The sequence below is a fragment of the Suncus etruscus genome, chromosome 3 (genome assembly GCF_024139225.1).
Source record: "Suncus etruscus isolate mSunEtr1 chromosome 3, mSunEtr1.pri.cur, whole genome shotgun sequence".
Classification (NCBI taxonomy): domain Eukaryota; kingdom Metazoa; phylum Chordata; class Mammalia; order Eulipotyphla; family Soricidae; genus Suncus; species Suncus etruscus.
Genome location: NC_064850.1, coordinates 1,996,292 through 2,015,011, shown reverse-complemented (window position 1 = coordinate 2,015,011; position 18,720 = coordinate 1,996,292). Strand labels below are relative to the sequence as shown.

The 18,720-nt window shown below is 39.2% G+C and overlaps 1 protein-coding gene across 1 annotated transcript in view; it reads left to right on the top strand.

The window, feature by feature from the left end:
• EXOC5 (exocyst complex component 5) overlaps positions 1 to 18,720 on the top strand; it is a 49,867-nt gene that overhangs the window by 15,249 nt on the left and 15,898 nt on the right. The window contains exons 2-9 of the mRNA XM_049770369.1: positions 4,788 to 4,882; positions 6,398 to 6,545; positions 7,495 to 7,689; positions 10,415 to 10,479; positions 12,258 to 12,286; positions 15,295 to 15,404; positions 17,182 to 17,226; positions 17,336 to 17,476. Of these exons, the coding sequence (XP_049626326.1) occupies positions 4,788 to 4,882; positions 6,398 to 6,545; positions 7,495 to 7,689; positions 10,415 to 10,479; positions 12,258 to 12,286; positions 15,295 to 15,404; positions 17,182 to 17,226; positions 17,336 to 17,476 (828 nt within the window). The remainder of the gene's footprint in view (positions 1 to 4,787; positions 4,883 to 6,397; positions 6,546 to 7,494; positions 7,690 to 10,414; positions 10,480 to 12,257; positions 12,287 to 15,294; positions 15,405 to 17,181; positions 17,227 to 17,335; positions 17,477 to 18,720) is intronic.

Here is an 18,720-nt window from a genome sequence, read left to right as displayed (position 1 = left end):
TGCCACTGGCTTCTGGTAGATGGCTTTGACTATGTTGAGAAAGGTTCCTTTTATTCCTATCTTGCTGAGAGTTTTCATCAAGAATGGGTGTTGAACCTTATCAAATGCTTTTTCTGCATCTATTGATATGACCATGTGATTTTTATTTTTGTTGTTGTTTATGTTGTGTATTATATTGATAGATTTACGGATGTTAAACCATCCTTGCATTCCTGGGATGAAACCTACTTGATCAAAGTGAATGATCTTCTTGATGAGGCACTGGATCCTGTTCTCCAGGATTTTGTTGAGGATCTTTGCATCTGTGTTCATCAGGGATATTGGTCTGTAATTTTCTTTTTTGGCAGCATCTCTATCAGGTTTTGGTATTAAGGTGATGTTGGCTTCATAAAAGCTATTTGGAAGTATTCCTGTTTTTTCGATTTCATAAAAGAGCCTGGCCAGAATTGGTAGTAGTTCCTCTTGAAAGGTTTGAAAGAATTCATTCGTGAATCCATCAGGGCCTGGGCTTTTGTTTTTGGGTAAATTTTTGATTACAGTTTTAATTTCCTCAATAGTGATGGGGGTGTTTAGATATGCTACCTCTTCTTTATTCAACCGTGGAAGGTTATATGAGTTCAGAAATTTATCCATTTCTTCCAGGTTCTCATATTTAGTGGCATAGAGTTTCTCAAAGTATTCTCTGAATACCCTTTGAATCTCTGCAGTATCTGTAGTGATCTCCCCCTTTTCATTTCTAATACGCGTTATCAAGTTTCTCTCTTTCTTTTGCTTTGTGAGTTTTGCCAATGGTCTATCAATCTTGTTTATTTTTTCAAAGAACCAACTTCTGCTTTCGTTGATCTTTCGGATTGTTTTTTGGGTTTCCACTTCGTTGATTTCTGCTCTCAGCTTTGTTATTTCCTTCTGTCTCCCTATTTTTGGGTCCTTTTGTTGAGCACTTTCTAGTTCTATTAGCTGTGTCATTAAGCTACTCAGGTAAGCTCCTTCTTCCTTCCTGATGTGTGCTTGCAAAGCTATAAATTTTCCTCTCAGTACTGCTTTTGCTGTGTCCCATAAGTTCTGATAGTTTGTGTCTTTATTGTCATTTGTTTCCAGGAACCTTTTGATTTCCTCCTTGATTTCATCTCGGACCCACTGGTTATTGAGTATGAGGCTGTTTAACTTCCAGGTGTTAAATTTTTTCTTCTGTGTCCCTTTGCAGTTCACATCTAACTTCAGAGCCTTGTGGTCAGCAAAGGCAGCCTGCAAAATGTCTATCTTTTTTATTTTATGGAGGTATGTTTTATGTGCCAGCACATGATCTATCCTGGAGAATGATCCATGTACATTGGAAAAGAATGTGTATCCAGGTTTCTGAGGATAGAGTGCCCTATATATATCTACTAGGCCTCTTTCATCCATTTCTCTTTGCAGGTCTAGTATATTTTTGTTGGGTTTCCATTTGGTTGACCTATCAAGTGTTGACAAGCCTGTGTTGAGGTCTCCCACAATTATTGTGTTATTATTGATATCCTTCTTCAGATTTGTCAACAATTGTATTAAATACTTTGCTGGACCCTCATTCGGTGCGTATATGTTTAGGAGAGTGATTTCTTCTTGCTGTACAAATCCCTTGATTAGTACATAATATCCATCTTTGTCCCTTACAACTTTTCTGAGTATAAAGTTTGTGTCATCTGATATTAGTATGGCCACCCCCGCTTTTTTAAGGGTGTTGTTTGCTTGAATGATTTTCCTCCAGCCTTTGATTTTGAGTCTATGTTTATTCTGACTATTCAGGTGAGTTTCTTGTAGACAGCAGAAGGTTGGCTTCAGTTTTTTGATCCATTTCGCCACTCTGTGCCTCTTAACTGGTGCATTTAGTCCATTGACATTGAGAGAAATAATTGTCATGGGATTTATTGCCATCTTTGTGTAGAAGTTTGGTGTGTTTTTTGTTCTGTCTTGTTTTTAGAGTAGATCTTTCAGTTTTTCTTTTAAGGCTGGTTTTGAGTCTGCAAAGATTTTGAGCTGTTGTTTATCTGTGAAGCCGTGTATACATCCGTCAAACCTGAAACTTAGTTTTGCTGGGTGCAATATTCTTGGCGAAGCATTTATTTCATTGAGTTTTGCCACTACGTCCCACCACTGCCTTCTGGCCTTGAGTGTTTCTGGTGACAGGTCTGCTGTAAATTTCAAGGATGCTCCGTGGAATGTAATTTCCCTTTTCGATCTTGCTGCTTGCAGTATTCTATCTTTATCGGTGGGTTTCATCATGGTGACTAGGATGTGTCTTGGGGTGTTTCTACTGGGGTCTTTTTTAGCTGGTACTCTTCGGGCATGCAGGATTTGGTCACATGTTTTCTTTAGCTCTGGTAGTTTCTCTGTGATGATGTTCTTAACCATTGATTCTTCCTGAAGATTTTCTTCTTGGGTCTCTGGAACTCCAATGATTCTGAAGTTGTTTCTGTTGAGCTTATCAAAGACTTCTATTTTCATCTTCTCATATTCTTTGAGTAAATTTTCCATTGTCTGATCATTTGATTTGAGGCTTTTTTCTAATCTCTTCTGCTGTGTAAAGTTGTTATGCATCTCGTCTTCTAAAGCACTAATTCTATCCTCAGCTGCTGTTAACCTGTTGGAAAACTCATCCATTATGTTCTTCAATTCGTCTATTGAGTTTTTCAGACCTGTTATCTGATCTGATATTTCAGTTTGGAGTTTTCTGATTTCTATCTTCATATTCTCTTGATTTTTATTAGTGCTCTGATTTATACTTTCTTTGATATCTGTTAGCAACCTCCATATTTCGTCTCTAAACTCCATTTCTGAAAGACTGCTTAGGTAGTTGGTCGTTGTTGGGTCATCAGAGTTTCCATCTTCATTCTCTATGGTTGAAGTTGGTCTGCGTAGTCTCCCCATTGTCTCGCTTACACTGTGGGTTTTTCTACGTGTTGTGGTGGTACTCATTGGCGAGGTGGAGTGCGCGGCCGCGAAGCGCAGCGGAGCGGCCGCGCTCCGGCCCCCAAACACTCACCTCAGCCGAGGCAAGCCGTCAGGGGATGCCTGGGGAGGCCCCCAAGTGTCTGCCAAGCAAAGGAAACCAGCACAATCCACAACTCCAACAGAAAACACAGCCTCAGCGAGACACGCCTCAGCCGAGGCAAGCCGTCAGGGGATGCCTGGGGAGGCCCCCAAGTGTCTCCAATCTTTACTTTTAATGCCTTGCTTATAATAGTTTCCCAAAATGGAAAGCTTACCAAGGGGATATGTTATTGTAACTTTCTTTTCAATTATTTGAAGGCTATTAATGCATTTTATACTAAAATGTGTGGAATCTTCAAATATTTTGTGGAGCTGGAGCAATAGTATAGCAAATGTGTGCTTGCCTTGTATGTAGCTAATGCTGATTGGATTCCCTGCAGTCTATACAGTCTTTTGAGCTAATCAGGAATAAGCCCCGAACACAGAGCCAGATCTTAGTTTTTGTTGTTGTTGTTATTGTTTTTTTTTGGGGGGGGGCACACCCAGTGATGTTCAGCTTACTCTTGGCTATGTGCTCAGAAATCGCTCCTGGCTTGGGGGACCATATGGGACGCCAGGGATCGAACCTCGGTGTGTTCTAGTTAGCGTGTATAAGATAAATGCTTTACCGCCTGTGCCACCGCTCCATTCCCAGATCTTAGTAAGTTTTGAGCACAGCCACTGATTGAATCCTGGTTGGTAAAGCAAGTGCCCTGCCCACTGTCCTGTCCCTCTGGCCCCAAGGGTTCATTTCTTTCTTAAAATAAGTTATTAATTTTTCTGGAGAAAATTTGATTAAATTTTATACTCTTCCTTTTTCATCAGGTATTTGTTACATGTGAGCAGTTTTCTCATTTTCTTAATTAATTTCTTAATAACGTGATTTTAATATGAATATAGTTTCAAACATGAACTTAGATGTGTTATAAATTTTTAATAGTAATTTTATTGACTATATCAAATAATTTGAGGGGTCATCCAGTTGTGTATGTAGAGTTTACTCCTGGCTCTAAGCTTAGGGATCAGTCCAGAAGGGCTCAGGGACTATCTTGGGTACTTGGCATTGAATCCGAGTCAGTCTCAAGCAAGACCAGTGCCCTGTAATATCATCCTAGCCCTGAATATGTTAAATAATTTTTTTACGACATATGCTTTATATACTTCATTACACATATATTTTTTCAGTGTTATATACATGTTGCATTCAGAAAAAAAATACTTGTTTAGAATTATAAAAGAATTGTAGGGTATGGTTATGAATATTTGTAACTATTGATGTCAAATTGTTACTTGACTTCCAATATCATACGTTAAGATTTTTAAAATCGTGTGAATTTTCTTTGCCGTTTCAGATATGGCATATTATTTTAAAGATTGTGAGGTTAAAAACATGACGATTTTATCTTAATTCGTTACTAGTGAATCTTCTTTGTTTTTGTTTTCATTTTTGGGTCACATCCGGTGGTGCTCAGGGCTCTGTGCTCAGAAATCTGAGGGAGGACCTGCTGGGAGGACCATCTGGGATGCCTGGGTTCGAACCACTGTCGAACTGGATTGGCTGTGTGCAAGGCAGATGCCCTACTGCTGTGCTATCTCTTCAGCCCTGATACTAGTGAATTTTAAGTTTCATTAAGATTTTGAGTTGAAGAGTTTTTGCAGTTTTGATCATTTATGTATTTAAATAACTAATAACTTAATTCAATTTTATGTTCTCGCATATTAGAACTTTTTCACTCTTGATCTTCTGTAAAATTTCAAAGTAATATTTATTTTATAAACAGGAGCCTTTTGTGGCCGATGAATATATCGAACGTCTTGTATGGCGAACTCCAGGAGGAGGCTCGAGAGGGGGCCCTGAAGCATTTGATCCTAAAAGGTGAAGTAAAAAAATACTCCCCACCCCCAGAGACCCAACCTCTAGTCCAAATTTGTGTATGGACTAGAAATGTGTCTTTAATATTTAGGTAAGAGAGGGGCCAGAGCAGTGGTGCATGCGGTAAGGCCTAGCACGGACTGCCGTTAGATCCCCTGGCATCCCATATGGTCTCCCAAGCTGGGAGCATTTTCTGAGCGCATAGCCAGGAGTAACCCCTGAGTGTCACCGGTGTGGCCCAAAAACCAAAAAAAAAAAAAAAAAAAAATTAGTTAAAAGAATTTTCACTAGCACTTGGCCAATAAGGGAAATAAGCATTAGAAATTTGGAATTGACCCCCCTTCCCCGTTTGTGCATTATTTTGAAGATTATTTAACTGTTCTGAATGGTTTATTAAGCTGTAAGAGTGCATTTTTTGGTTGTGTTCTTTGGATACACATTGATGTTCAGGAGCTCCTGGCTCAGTGTTTAGGGACTATGTGGTTCTGGGATCTTATCTAGACCATTGGCGTTTTTCTTCAATTAGCAGTAGATGAGAAAAGGTGGGGACTACCTTTAAAATAAAGACATCAAATAGGTAGTTTTAAGTGTAGTTGTAAACTGGGGCAACAAAAAGCACTGTGCTCTGTGGAACACAATACATTTTTTAAGATAATATTTTCTCTTTCCCAATTTTTTAAACTATAATTTATTTCTATTCTGGGGATTACTAGTGATTCTAGGTGAGATTTAAATTCACATCAAAAACCACTGAAAACTTAGCAGTTAAAAAATTGACTATATTTTGTAATGTAAAGCTTTATTGTCTCTACAAAGCTATGAAGAATTTATGAAGTCACAGAGACTTGATCTTATTAACGTTAGAAATCTTTTGGGAGGGCCCAGAGAGATAGCACAGTGGCATTTGCCTTGCAAGCAGCCGATCCAGGACCAAAGGTGGTTGATTCGAGTCTCGGTGTCCCATAGGGTCCCCCGTGCCTGCCAGGAGCTATTTCTGAGCAGACAGCCAGGAGTTACCCCTGAGCACTGCCGGGTGTGGGCCCCCCGAAAAAAAATCTTTTGTGGTGGGGGGGGTGTTGTTGAGTGGTCTTGTAGTCTACCAATGCCACACACCTAGTGGTGCAGAAAGGTCTTGCTCTGTGAGGAATCAAACCCAGAGCCTTATTCAGCCTCTGCCATTTAAGCCACAACCCTGGCCTGACCCAAAGACATTCTTAGTTAAGATATTAGAGAAAACTATCGTCACTGAATCAGCAATGTGTATTAAAATTGTATTAATAGGACAAGAGAGACAATGCATGGATTAAGACACTTGCCTTGCATGTGGCTGACCCTTGCACCACATGTGAACCCCTGAGTTATCCCTTGAGCACAGAGCCAGGAGTAGCTTGTAAGGCCCTCCAAGTGTTGTACCCAAACTCCCCACCCAGAAATACTGTACTTGCAGTTGTTATTGAACTGGTCAGTTTCTAATGATTAATCATTGATGGGTTAATGCATATTCTAATTTCTTATTAGATTGTTAGAAGAATTTGTAAATCATATTCAAGAACTTCAGCTGATGGATGAAAAAATTCAAAGGAAAGTAGAAAAACTAGAGCAACAGTGTCAGAAAGAATCGAAGGAATTTGCAAAGAAGGTTCAAGAACTCCAGAAAAGCAATCAGGTAAACTTACAGCTAAGTGATGGATGTCTAGTTTATTTGGGCTATTTTTATTTCCTTCCAGTTCTACGTTCTTGAAAAGTCTTAAAATAATTTTTTGTTTCATTTTGTTTTTGTTTTTGGGCCATACCCAGTGCTGCTCAGAGGTTACTCTGGGCTCTGCACTCAGGAATCACTCCTGACGGACTCAGGAGACCAAGGATCAAACTTAGGTCAGCTGCACCCAAGCAGAATGCACTACCTGCTGTACTATTGCTCCGGCCCTTAAAATAATTCTTTTTTTTTGGGGGGGGGTTGTGGGGGGATACCCGGAAGTGCTCAGGGCCTACTCCTGGCTCTGTACTCAGAAATCTCTCCTGGCAGGCTCAGGGGACCATATGGGATGCCGGGATTCGAATCACCATGCTTCTGCATGCAAGGCAAACACCTTACCTCCATGCTATCTCTCCAGCCCCACATAAGACAGTTTTTTAAAATGATCACTGTAAGGTAGAGTTCAAGTGCTCATAATGAACTTATCCTTTGATAATAATAGTGAGGTTGATAGTTCACAAATAAGCAATAGTGTTGTACTCTGCTACTTTTTAGTTGTTGATTATTCAGCAATCTAAACTCTGCATCTCTCTCTCTTTTTTTTAAACCCATATATAATAGAATAGAATAGAATATTTGATTGTTTTCTTTGAGGGCCACACATAATGGTGTTCAGGTTTTACCCCTGGCTTTTTGCTCAGGGATTACTCCTGACAGTGAAGGGGGATTGTGTAGAGCCAAGGATGGGCCCTCAGCTTTCTGCAAGGCAAGCACCTTAACCCCTCTGTATTCTTGTATCAGTTCCCTGTTATTTTTAGACACATAGATTGCAGAGTAGAAGTAGCTATAGTTTTGATTTACCAACTTTTAACCTGGCTGGATTCTCTGGCATCTTATGGTCATGTACATTTTTCCCCAGGTTGCCTTCCAACATTTCCAAGAACTTGACGAGCACATCAGCTACGTGGCAACCAAGGTCTGTCACCTTGGAGACCAGTTGGAGGGGGTAAACACACCCAGACAACGGGCAGTAGAGGCTCAGAAATTGATGAAATACTTTAATGAGTTTCTAGATGGAGAATTAAAATCTGATGTTTTTACGAATTCTGAAAAGGTAAGCATTGTCAAAAGGATTAAAAGTAGATTAGAACGTTAGTCCCATCACCCTAATGTTATCTCCCGCTATGACTTTTCATCAGACTGAATTTAAACCACTAAAAAATACCTTACAAGTTTTTATTGTTGTGAAGTACATTGTTCTGAGGTTAGTATACTTGCCTACAGATTGCAGATTTTTTTTTCTTTTCGGAGGGCATCAAGGGATCACTTCTGGCCATACTCAGCCTCGTTGTATAGTTTGGATGATTTATTAAGAACTGGTCATAGAAAAAAAAAAAAGAACTGGTAATAGTATGTTCAGGCCTGAAGATGCTAGGCATTATGAGGGTTACCCTGGCTGTGCTTGCGGTCATCAGGGCTATACTGATGGATCTCAGGGACTGCTAGACCCTCATGTTTAGGTGTCTTTTAACAACAGGTATAGAATTTGGGGCAAAGCACATGCAAGGAATGCATTTCTGCCCCTTGAGCATTCTCCCTAACCTCAGATTGCTCTTTTTTCTTTTATCCCCCCCCCCTTTTTTTTTCATAAACTATTGTTTAGCATATTTGTATATGAAGTTTCAGTAGTTTAGAAATACTAAGATAGGGGCCAGAGTGATAGCTTAGCAGGTAAGGCACTTGCCATACATATGGTTAGTCTGGATCCCTGGCCTCTCATATAATCTCTCGAGCACTGCTAGGAGTGAGTCCTAAGTGCAAAGCCAGGAGTAACTCCTGAGCATAGTCAGGTATGATTCCTAGCCTCCCCCCCCCAAAAAAAAAAAACATACTCTGAGAATTCTCTTCATAATTGCTTGTCTTTAATAATTGACTATTTTTTTTATTTATTTGATTTGATTTGATTTTTGGACCAGTAATCTCTGACAGTGCTGTTTTTATAAAAAGATAACCATAGTTTTCACCAAGAAGAATTAAAAAATCTGAATTGGCCTTTTTGGTTGTTTGGTTTTTGTGGGGGAAAGGTTGGGCCACACCCTGTGGTGCTCAGAGGTTGCCCCTGGCAGGCTCAGGAGACCATACGGAATGCCGGGGCCCAGGATGGCCATATACAAGGCAAGCGACCTACCATGTGCTCTTGCTCTGACCAATTGGTGTTTTTTTTGCGGAGATATCATCCAGTGGCTCTCAGGGACCATGGCAAGTGGTGCTCAAGGTATGGTGCTGCTCATTTGCACACAAAAAGCTTCTCAACTTAGTGTGAGGCATAGATCCTTCCTGAAGAGAATCCAGATTCCTCCCCCACCACCACTTTTTCCTGGTACTGTCCTAGTAGGGTTCTTCCCCCCCTACCCCCCACGGCCTTTCCCTGGCACTGTCCCAGAAGAACTACTGGAGCTGTAGAGGGCAACTTTGCAGACCATAACTTGAGCCTTTTGAAGGACCCCGTGGAGGGCATATGGCCAACAGGAGCCATTTCTGTCTTTTTTTTTTTTGGTTTTTGGGCCACACCCAGTGATGCTCAGGGGTTACTCCTGGCTATGCGCTCAGAAGTCGCTCCTGGCTTGGGGGACCATATGGGACACCGGGGGATCGAACCGCGGTCCGTCCAAGGCTAGCGCTGGCAAGGCAGGCACCTTACCTCTAGCGCCACCGCCCGGCCCCACCATTTCTGTCTTTTGTAACGGGGCACTCCCATGCTATCTGGGACTTCAGGCCATTGGTTCCCTGTAAAGGCCAGTGGTTGTGTTGTTGCTCCATATCTCCTCTGGGACTGTATTCAACAGTGCTAGGGAACTATGAGTGGGAGTGAAACTGGGCCAGGTGTATATACTACGTGTTGTTCTAACCATTGTACAACCAACCCTACATCCCAGTTATATATTTTAATAAATGGATGGTTTTTAGAGCTTTAAATAATTCTATAAAAGAATTAACCATAAAAATAATGATAATTTATTGCCGCAATCCTTGCTACCTTAACCAGATTGTAAAAAGCACATATTTGGAACAAAGAACAAACTCCAGATGCAGACATAGAGTCAAGTTTGCATCAGGCAATTTCTTTCTGTTAGGGATATTGTTGAGGAGAAAAAGAGAGACATAACTATACAACTAGAGGACATGGAGAAATTATGACACTCCAGGGGCCAGAGAGATAATAGTGGGTAAGGTGCATGCCTTACAGGCAGCTGACTTCATTCCCCAGTATTATGATATAAAACACGATAGAGTTCATGTGTGGTTATTGCAAGTGATAATGACGAACTGATTAGGAGAGACAAGAAAGGCGAGCCTCACTGTTGAGACATTGGGATGGTGTACAGTCCCACAGTGTGTGTAAGACGTGAGTGACACCCTAAATCAGTATTCTCAGAATACCTTACGGGAGATTAGGAAAATCTATGATAGCTCTTCTTGTCTCTTAATGTCAGAATGATCATACATATCATCAGGTAGTAAAGTACTATTTTGAAATTTAAAGGATAAATATAAATTTTATAAATTTATAAATTTAACAATAAGAAACATTAAATCACTTTTTAAATTGGTAGAATATCAGTTACCTGCATTTAAAGATGCATACAACAGGATTTCAATTTTTTGTTGTTGTTGGCTCATTATTGATGTATTTCTATTCACAAGATTTTGTTTGTTACAGATTCTAAAGTCAACTGTTTGTGTGAAGATCTTTGGGCATACATATGGGATTATTAGCATATCAGATACAGGATTTGTTATGTATTTGATAAAAATTAACTGCTTTTATTTATTAATAGATAAAGGAGGCTGCAGACATTATTCAGAAGTTGCACCTAATTGCGCAGGAGTTGCCATTTGATAGGTAAATTTATTTCCCAATATTTGTATATGACATAATTTATGGAATCAAATTTTATCATTCTTTGTAGAATTTTAATATGACTTTATCAAGATTTTGAGTCATTCATGTACAAGATACAATATTACATTAATTTTTTTTGGGGGGGGTTTTTGGGCCACACCCGGTAATGCTCAGGGGTTACTCCTGGCTATGTGCTCAGAAGTTGCTCCTGGCTTGGGGGACCATATGGGACACCGGGGGATCGAACCGCGGTCCGTCCAAGGCTAGTGCAGGCAAGGCAGGCACCTTACCTTCAGCGCCACCGCCCGGCCCCAATATTACATTAATTTAAAAAAGATGGTCTACTCTAAATTTAATGATATGCTTTCTTCTGGAAAAAATTGATGGAAATTATAAAGTGAGAAATTTTATATTTCTTGTTTTATGATTTTTGGTTTTTGGGCCATCTTCGGCAGTACTCAGGTTGCTATTGGCTTTGCACTCAAAAATTACTCCTGGAAGGCTTGAGGGACTGTACGGAGTGCTGGGGATTAAATCTGAGTTGGCTGCATGCAGGGCAAATAAATGTTCTACCTCCTAATGCTGTCTTTCCGGACCTGAGAAATTTTTATTTTTTGTACTTTGTTATATGAAAATTGTGATATTTTAGTTTTCATTTTACCAAGATTGAGTTGCTGATAGGAGGAACATGACTGGGTTCTTCTTAATGACTACATCATTTTTCTAGTTTTAAGACTGCTTTTGTGTATTGGGTTTATCATTGTTTAACAGTAATGAAACTTCATATGAGAGGATTCCAAAAAGGGGAAATAGAGATACCATCAAGTGCATTTAAAATGACACTGAAATTCTAGCTAGGAGTTATGGAATAACAGTCTTGGGACTGCCATATAGAGAAATTTAATTTAAAAAATGTATTATTTTTTATTAATTTAAAATTTATAGTGTATATTTAAAGTAATTTGTGAGTTCTGCTTGATCTACTCATTTGTCTCGAAGAAAAGCATTGGCTGTACTGCTGGGACAGGAGTTAGGAAAAAATATACACAAATTAGATTTTTGAGTTTGTGTGGGAAGAGAAAAATGTACATATCTATATAAATACTGGAGGAAAGTAAAAGAGAAAATAAAATACAAGAACATACTGTAGGCAACATTATGAAAATTGAGACTGTTTTAAATTACTGTAATAGCATTTCAAAGCTTTTTTATTTCCACTTTTAACTATTATAGCTAACATGTCACAATAATAATGATTTTGTATCTCTCATATGTAGAATATAAAGAATCATAGAGAACAACAATGGCCAAAGGCCACAGAACTGTTTTTCTGAACTGAGTTTTCCAGGGGTCAGGCTCCGTGAGGGGGACCCTAGGATAACGCAGTGAAGCACAACGGATGCCCTATGTGGTGCTAGATATTGTATGATGATAACTTGTCATGAGCAGTACCATAGGCCTCATCTAAGATTGGTTAGTCTGAATTTTCTAAAGAGAACCAGCTCAACTGCCCACATTTGTTCTCAGTGGATTTTCTCCTCGCTAGTCCTCTTTCCTCGACTTCTTTCTTTTGGGGGAGAGTGAGGATAAAGAGCCAAATGTTCAAACTCAAGCAAGCCCTATATCTCCTCTCTTCCCCTGCCCCCTCCTTCCTTCCCTCTATCTTAGAGAGGTCCCAGATAGCCCCAAAGCCTGTTTTCCCTTTTAGTAGCATCTTTGGTTTCTGTGCTATTTTTGACATAGCCACGGAAACTCATCTTTGGCCTTTTATGTTTCAGATTTTCAGAAGTAAAATCCAAAATCGCAAGTAAGTGGGGTTCTCTTTATTTAACTGTTTGGAATGTGTACTATGTATGTATATGTATTTACTTGTTTTAAAGGAAAAGCAAATGAACATTTAAAGAAGAGATAGTGTAAACAAAGTTCTCTTACTCTTTCCTGGATTTGATTCCTCTTCCTTGATATAATCATTACCAGTTTTCTTGGGTATTCTCTTTATATAAGCAGAGGATATTAGTTGCCTCTACATGCATATGTGTATATATAATATAATTTCTATTATCACCATTATTTAAAAATAATTGATAGCACAGTATATGATAAAATTTTATACTTTATGTTTTTCTGTTAGTATACCTTATACATTGTTTTGTATCCATAAATATTTTTCTACTACAAACTTAGTTTTTTTTTTAAGTCTTTTAAAGATAATGAATTTTTATTTTTTATTTTCTAATTTGCCTTTTTCCCTTTTTGGGGGGGGGGGTCACACTCGGCAGCACTCAGGGGTTACTCCTGGCTCTACGCTCAGAAATTGCCCCTGGTAGGCATGGGGGAACATATGGGATGCCGGGATTCGAACCACCGTCCTTCTGCATGGAAGGCAAATGCCTCACCTCCATGCTATCTCGCTGGCCCCTAAAGTTAACTCTGTTTTTTTTTTTTTTTTTTTTTTCTTTTTGGTTTTTGGGCCACACCCGGCAATGCTCAGGGTTTACTCCTAGCTCTCTGCTCAGAAATCACTCCTGGCTGGCACGGGGACCATATGGAATCCCGGGATTCAAACCACCATTGGTCGCGGGTCAGCGCTTGCAAGGCAAACACGCTACCGCGGAGCTATCTCTCCAGCCCACCTTTTTTCTTTAATGTTAATTATAACATTGATTTGCCAAGTTGTTCATAATCATCATTTTAGACATTAAATATTCAAACACCAACTTTATCACCATTGTGACCTTCCTTTCACTAGTGTCTCCAGTTCCCCACCTGCCACCTTAGCCTGCCTCCATGTAGCCACAAATAAATTTACGTCTTATTATTTGTTACAACAGAAAGACAAATGCAGGTATTGAAACTTAGATCAACAAGGGTCAATTTGAAGTAATTGTTTGTTTGTTTGTTTTGGTTTTTGGTTTTGGGGTCATACTTGTTGGCACTCAGTTCATTCCTGGCTCTTTGCTCAGAAATTGCCCCTGGTAAGCTCCGGGTACCATATGGGATGCCAGGAATCAAACTAGCCTCTGTCCTGGGTTGGCTGCATGCCAGGCAAACACCCTACCTTTGTGCTATCTCTTTGGCCCCTGAAGTAATTGTTTTATTAGTGATGTTACCAAAGTCTTTGTCTAAGGATTTACTGGGCTACAGTTGGTGCTGGTTGTTCCTTCTGTTACTCTTTAGGCTTACTTAGCTCGGTCAATTGCTGTGTACTTTCCTGTCAGATTTCCTGTGATACTACTATGCGGCTGATACCACTATGAAATTTTGAGGTGTCACATGGACACTTGCATCCACTTGATGCAGAATCTATATATTGGTGAGAGAGAAGTTTGGTGGTTTGGCAGTTTTAAAAAAGGTTAAGTCGCGGATCTGGGCCATTTCTGTTGGAGGGAGTAGGGTGTGACATCGGGCTGTTGTAGTTCATGCTGAAAGGGGAATCTGCCCAGTCCTACCCTCCCTCCCAAGACCCCTTTTCTGAGAATGCTTGAGGGGTCTCAGCTGGACCAGGCTCCTAATTTGCTTCTTACGATAGGTCTTTCCTATCTCTTTTTGTTTTTTTCTTCCCTATCTCTCGAGGCATTGTATAAGGCAGATAGTTCTAGATTTCTTGAAAAAGCTGTATTTTCGGACTTTCTGGAAAGTTGGCTAATTTGATAGGCCGTAATAAAAGGTTGTGAAAGAACCACCTATTTTCCACAAGTATCTGAAAAAGGAAAATGTATATATAGTTGAACCTCTTGGCATTGCTTTTGGTTACTATAGAATAATCAACAGTTTAGACTCAGAACCATAATAGTTTTAAGACTGGTGAATTAAAGATTACAGTGTCACATTGTATCTTTTTCTTGGTTTCCTTCCTTCCTTCCTTTCTTTTTTTTTCTGTTTTGGTGCCAGGGCTGTGATCCATGTCTCTCCTGCATGCCAGGCATATTTTTTTCCTGGCCCTTCACATTTTCTCTCTCTCTCTTTTTTTTATTTTGGTTTTTGGTTTTTGGGTCCCACCCTGCAGCGCTCAGGGGTTCCTCCTGGCTCTATGCTCGTAAGTCGCTCCTGGCAGGCTGAGGGAACCATATGGGATGCTGGGATTCTAACCACCGATCTTCTGCATGCAAGGCAAATGCCTTATCTCCATGCTATCTCTCCAGCCCCCTCACATACTCTCTTAAGATGAAATTTGGTGTTATCTGCCTTTATTCAAGTACAAAGTTTTCTTTTCTTTTCTTTCTTTTTTTTTTTTTTTGTGGTTTTTGGGTCACACCCAGCAGTGCTCAGGGGTTATTCCTGACTCCATGCTCAGAAATTGCTCCTGGTAGGCACAGGGGACCATATGGGATGCTGGGATTCAAACTGATGACCTCCTGCATGAAAGGCAAATGCCTTAACTCCATGTTACCTCTCCGGCCCCACAAAGTTCTATTTTCTATGGTTGTCTTCTCCTTTCATAGCTTCAGGTTTAAGATTTTTTTCCTATTACTGTCAGAAAATACATCCAGATTTTTTTTTTCCCAACAAGCAGGCACTTTTTTTTTAAGTAATAGTGGCATCTGGCAGACAATCTTTGGGGATATCAGTTCTTTCACCAGTTCGGAAGTTTTTTTGTATATAGACATTTATATGCCATTTATATATATATAATTTGTATATAGAAATGTATATGCCACCATACCGGATAGAGGCTAGATCCACAGACTGTGACCCGATAACCTGTTTATACTTTCAAAGGCAGGTAGATCCTTAGTCATTATATTGATAAATGACTTATATACTACTAATAACTTAGATACTTTGGCTCTCTCTGAATGACTTTATTGTTTTTAGGTAAATACCATGATTTAGAATGCCAATTGATTCTGGAATTTACTAATGCTCAAAGAAGAGGTGAAATCTCCAGAATGAGAGAAGTAGCCGCCGTTTTACTTCACTTTAAGGTAAATAGTAGAATATGACTTAAAGATTGCCACATGGTGTTACCTGAGTATCATGGTGCCCGAGCACATGTCATCCACATTTCTCCTCTTGGATGTGTCCTTTCTATTTTCGCGCTGGGGTGTGGCCAGGATTCTCTCTCCTTTGGAGAACCTTGTACTTTCTCTTGATCATGTGACTCATTACTCTTTTTCTCTCTCTTATCCTCTCCCTCCCCTTCCTCAGTATTTCCAAATAAAACCTGTTTTCTATCAAAAAAAGATAGACTAGTCTATATCAGCCTGTAATGAAGACAAATATATTATGCAGTAGGCCAAAGCAAGAAGACTTTATCTTTGAATGTAGATAAAGATAGTAGATGTAATTTCTATTGAAAGATTTAAATCCAGGGATCTCTAATTTGTATTCTGTACAAGGGATATTATATTATGGACCGTCTTATTAAATTTTGAGTTAGGGAATTTCTTTATGGAATAAATTTCTGTAAAATTTATGCTTAAGAAGTAGTGCTTAGAGACAAGAGTGATAGTATAGTAGTTAGTGTGTTTGTCTTTCAAGTGATCAACCTAGGTTCAATTTTCGATATCCCATATGGTCCCTCAAGTACCACTAGGAATAATTCCTAAGTGGGGGGCTAGAAGTAAACTCTCAATACCTGCTATGTCCTCACAACAAAGAAAAGTAGCTCTTTCTACAATCTGTTTCTTTTGTATTCGTATCAGACTAGGGAAATGGAAATCATTTGTTGGACTTTAAGCAGCATCTGAATATTGAGAATGACTTTTGTCCTTATGTTGCTAGCCTTGCTCTTGTATTTGATTCATTACTGTGTGCAAATATTGTATTGAACATAATATGACAAGTTGTTTCATTTTTAAACAAATTTATTAAAATGGATTCAGGTTTGTATCTCAAACCCTCTGTCCCTCCCTCCATCACTCACTCCCTCCATCCAGCATATCAATCTGTCTGTCTTATATCTACTTACCCATCTATCTATCATCTATGTAGGTTTTTGGGCCATACCCAGTAGTGTTCAGGCTCTCCACTCAGTTCACTCTTGGCAGGCTTGGATTGAACCCGCGTCGGCCGCGTGCAAGGCAAAAGTCTTACCCACTGGGCTATTGCTCTGGCCCTCAGATTCAGTTTTAAAATTGAATTTCTGGGGCTGGAGGGATAACATGAAGGTAGGGCATTTGCCTTAATGCAGAAGGATGGTGGTTCGAATCCCGACATCCCATATGGTCCCCCGAGCCTGTCAGGAGCGATTTCTGAGCATATAGAGCCAGGAGTAACCCCTGAGCGCTGCTGGGTATAACCCAAAAATCAAATAAATAAATAAATAAACAAATAAAATTGAATTTCTATAAGGCTATTACTACAATTTTGATAGAATCTTGTAAAAAAAGATAAAGGCTTTGAATCCAAGTGAAGAAGAGATATATGTTCATAAAACCTTTTCTTAAGACTTTGAATTTGTACGTGTATGTATATGATTTGGAGTTGAAAGGCTTTGTTAGGCAAAAATGAACTTAAACTCAGTTTTCTTTCATAAAATTCTACAAAAATAGTTTGTATCATGAAATGTTAAATATTTCATCAGAGAAGGTGATAGGCTTCATTAGAAGCAACTTGACTTCTAGGAGCAAAGAAATGTATATAAGCTCTTTAATCACAAATTTAAGTTCAACTGTTATTACCATTTATTGGCAAATACATTTCTTTTGTTCATTAGTTTTGTTGAACAAGAAGAGTAATCATGTATTTATCTCTTCACAGGGTTATTCCCATTGTGTAGATGTTTATATAAAGCAGTGCCAGGAGGTAAGTAACATAACTACACTTTTTGGAATTTTTCTAATTTATCATTTAAAAGCCATTTAACGTTATTCCTAATTATATGTTTACTCTGTAAAATGCATCTACTTTCTAGGGTGCTTACTTGAGAAATGATATATTTGAAGATGCTGCAATACTCTGTCAACGGGTGAACAAACAAGTTGGAGACATCTTTAGCAATCCAGAAACAGTGCTGGCGAAACTGATTCAAAATGTATTTGAATTCAAGCTACAGGTAATTTTGGATAATAGCCAGTGATGAACATCTGTAAATAATTTGCTTAGATTTTAAGACAGATTACCTTTTTATTATTAATTGCTTTTATTTAAGCACCATGGTTACAAAGTAATTCATTGTTGGGTATCAGTCATAGAACATGCACCATCCTTCACCTGCGCACCCTTTCTGCGGCCACCAATGTCTCCCATTTCCCTCCCACCCACCCCCCCCCACCTGTCTCTGGGGCAAGCAATATGCCATTCTCTCTCTCTTCTCTGTCTCTCTCTCTGTCTATGTCTATCTCCTTTACTTTTTCTCTCTCTCTCCTTTTTGACACTGTTGTTTGCACTATTGTTAATGAAGAGATACCTTGCATGTCACTTTCTTCCCTTTCAGCACCAAATTCTTGTCCAGAGTGATCCCTTCATTGTGCTAGTTGACCTTTATCTACTCTTAACCACTCTCACTGCTCTTTGTGGTAAGCTGGACCACATCTGGCTGGACATCCTGACCCTTATCTATTGTCTATGGTATCATTACCATACTATGTCCTGTTTTTCTTATATCCCACAATTGAATGAGATTATTCAATGTCTAGCCCTTTCCCTCTGAATCATTTCATTCAGAATAATAATTCATATCCATCCACATGTAAGCAAATTTCATGACTTCAGTTTTCTTAATAGCTACATCCCATCCTGTAGATATGCCACAGTCATTTAGCCACTCATCTGTTGTCACCACCTGGGTTGTCTCCATATTCTGGCTATTCTAAACAGAGCTGCACAGAACATAGGAGTGCAGAGGGAATGTCTGTATTGTGTTTTGTGTTTCTAGGGTATATCCCTAGGAGTGATATTGCTGGATTATATGGGACATCAATTTCTAGGAATCAATTTTTAGGAATGTCTGTATTGTTTTCCAAAAAGACTGGACCAGTCTGCATTCCCACAAGCAGTGAATGAGAGCTTCCTTCTCCCCATGTCCACGCCAGCGCTGTTTGTTCTTGTTTTTTTGTTTTTGTTTTTGTTTTTTTGTTTTTCTTGTGATGTGGATAAAGCCAACAACTTTAAAGCATGATATTGTTGCTCCTTTTTCCTTCATTTCTTCTCCCCATTTTTTGATGGGGTTAGATTTTTTTAACCCCCCTCCCCGGGTTAGATTTTTTAAGTTCTGTCAATACCTTATATATCTTTAATATTAGCCCTTTATTAGTTGGGTATTGAGTGAATAGTTTCTCCCAATAGTGAATAGCTTGG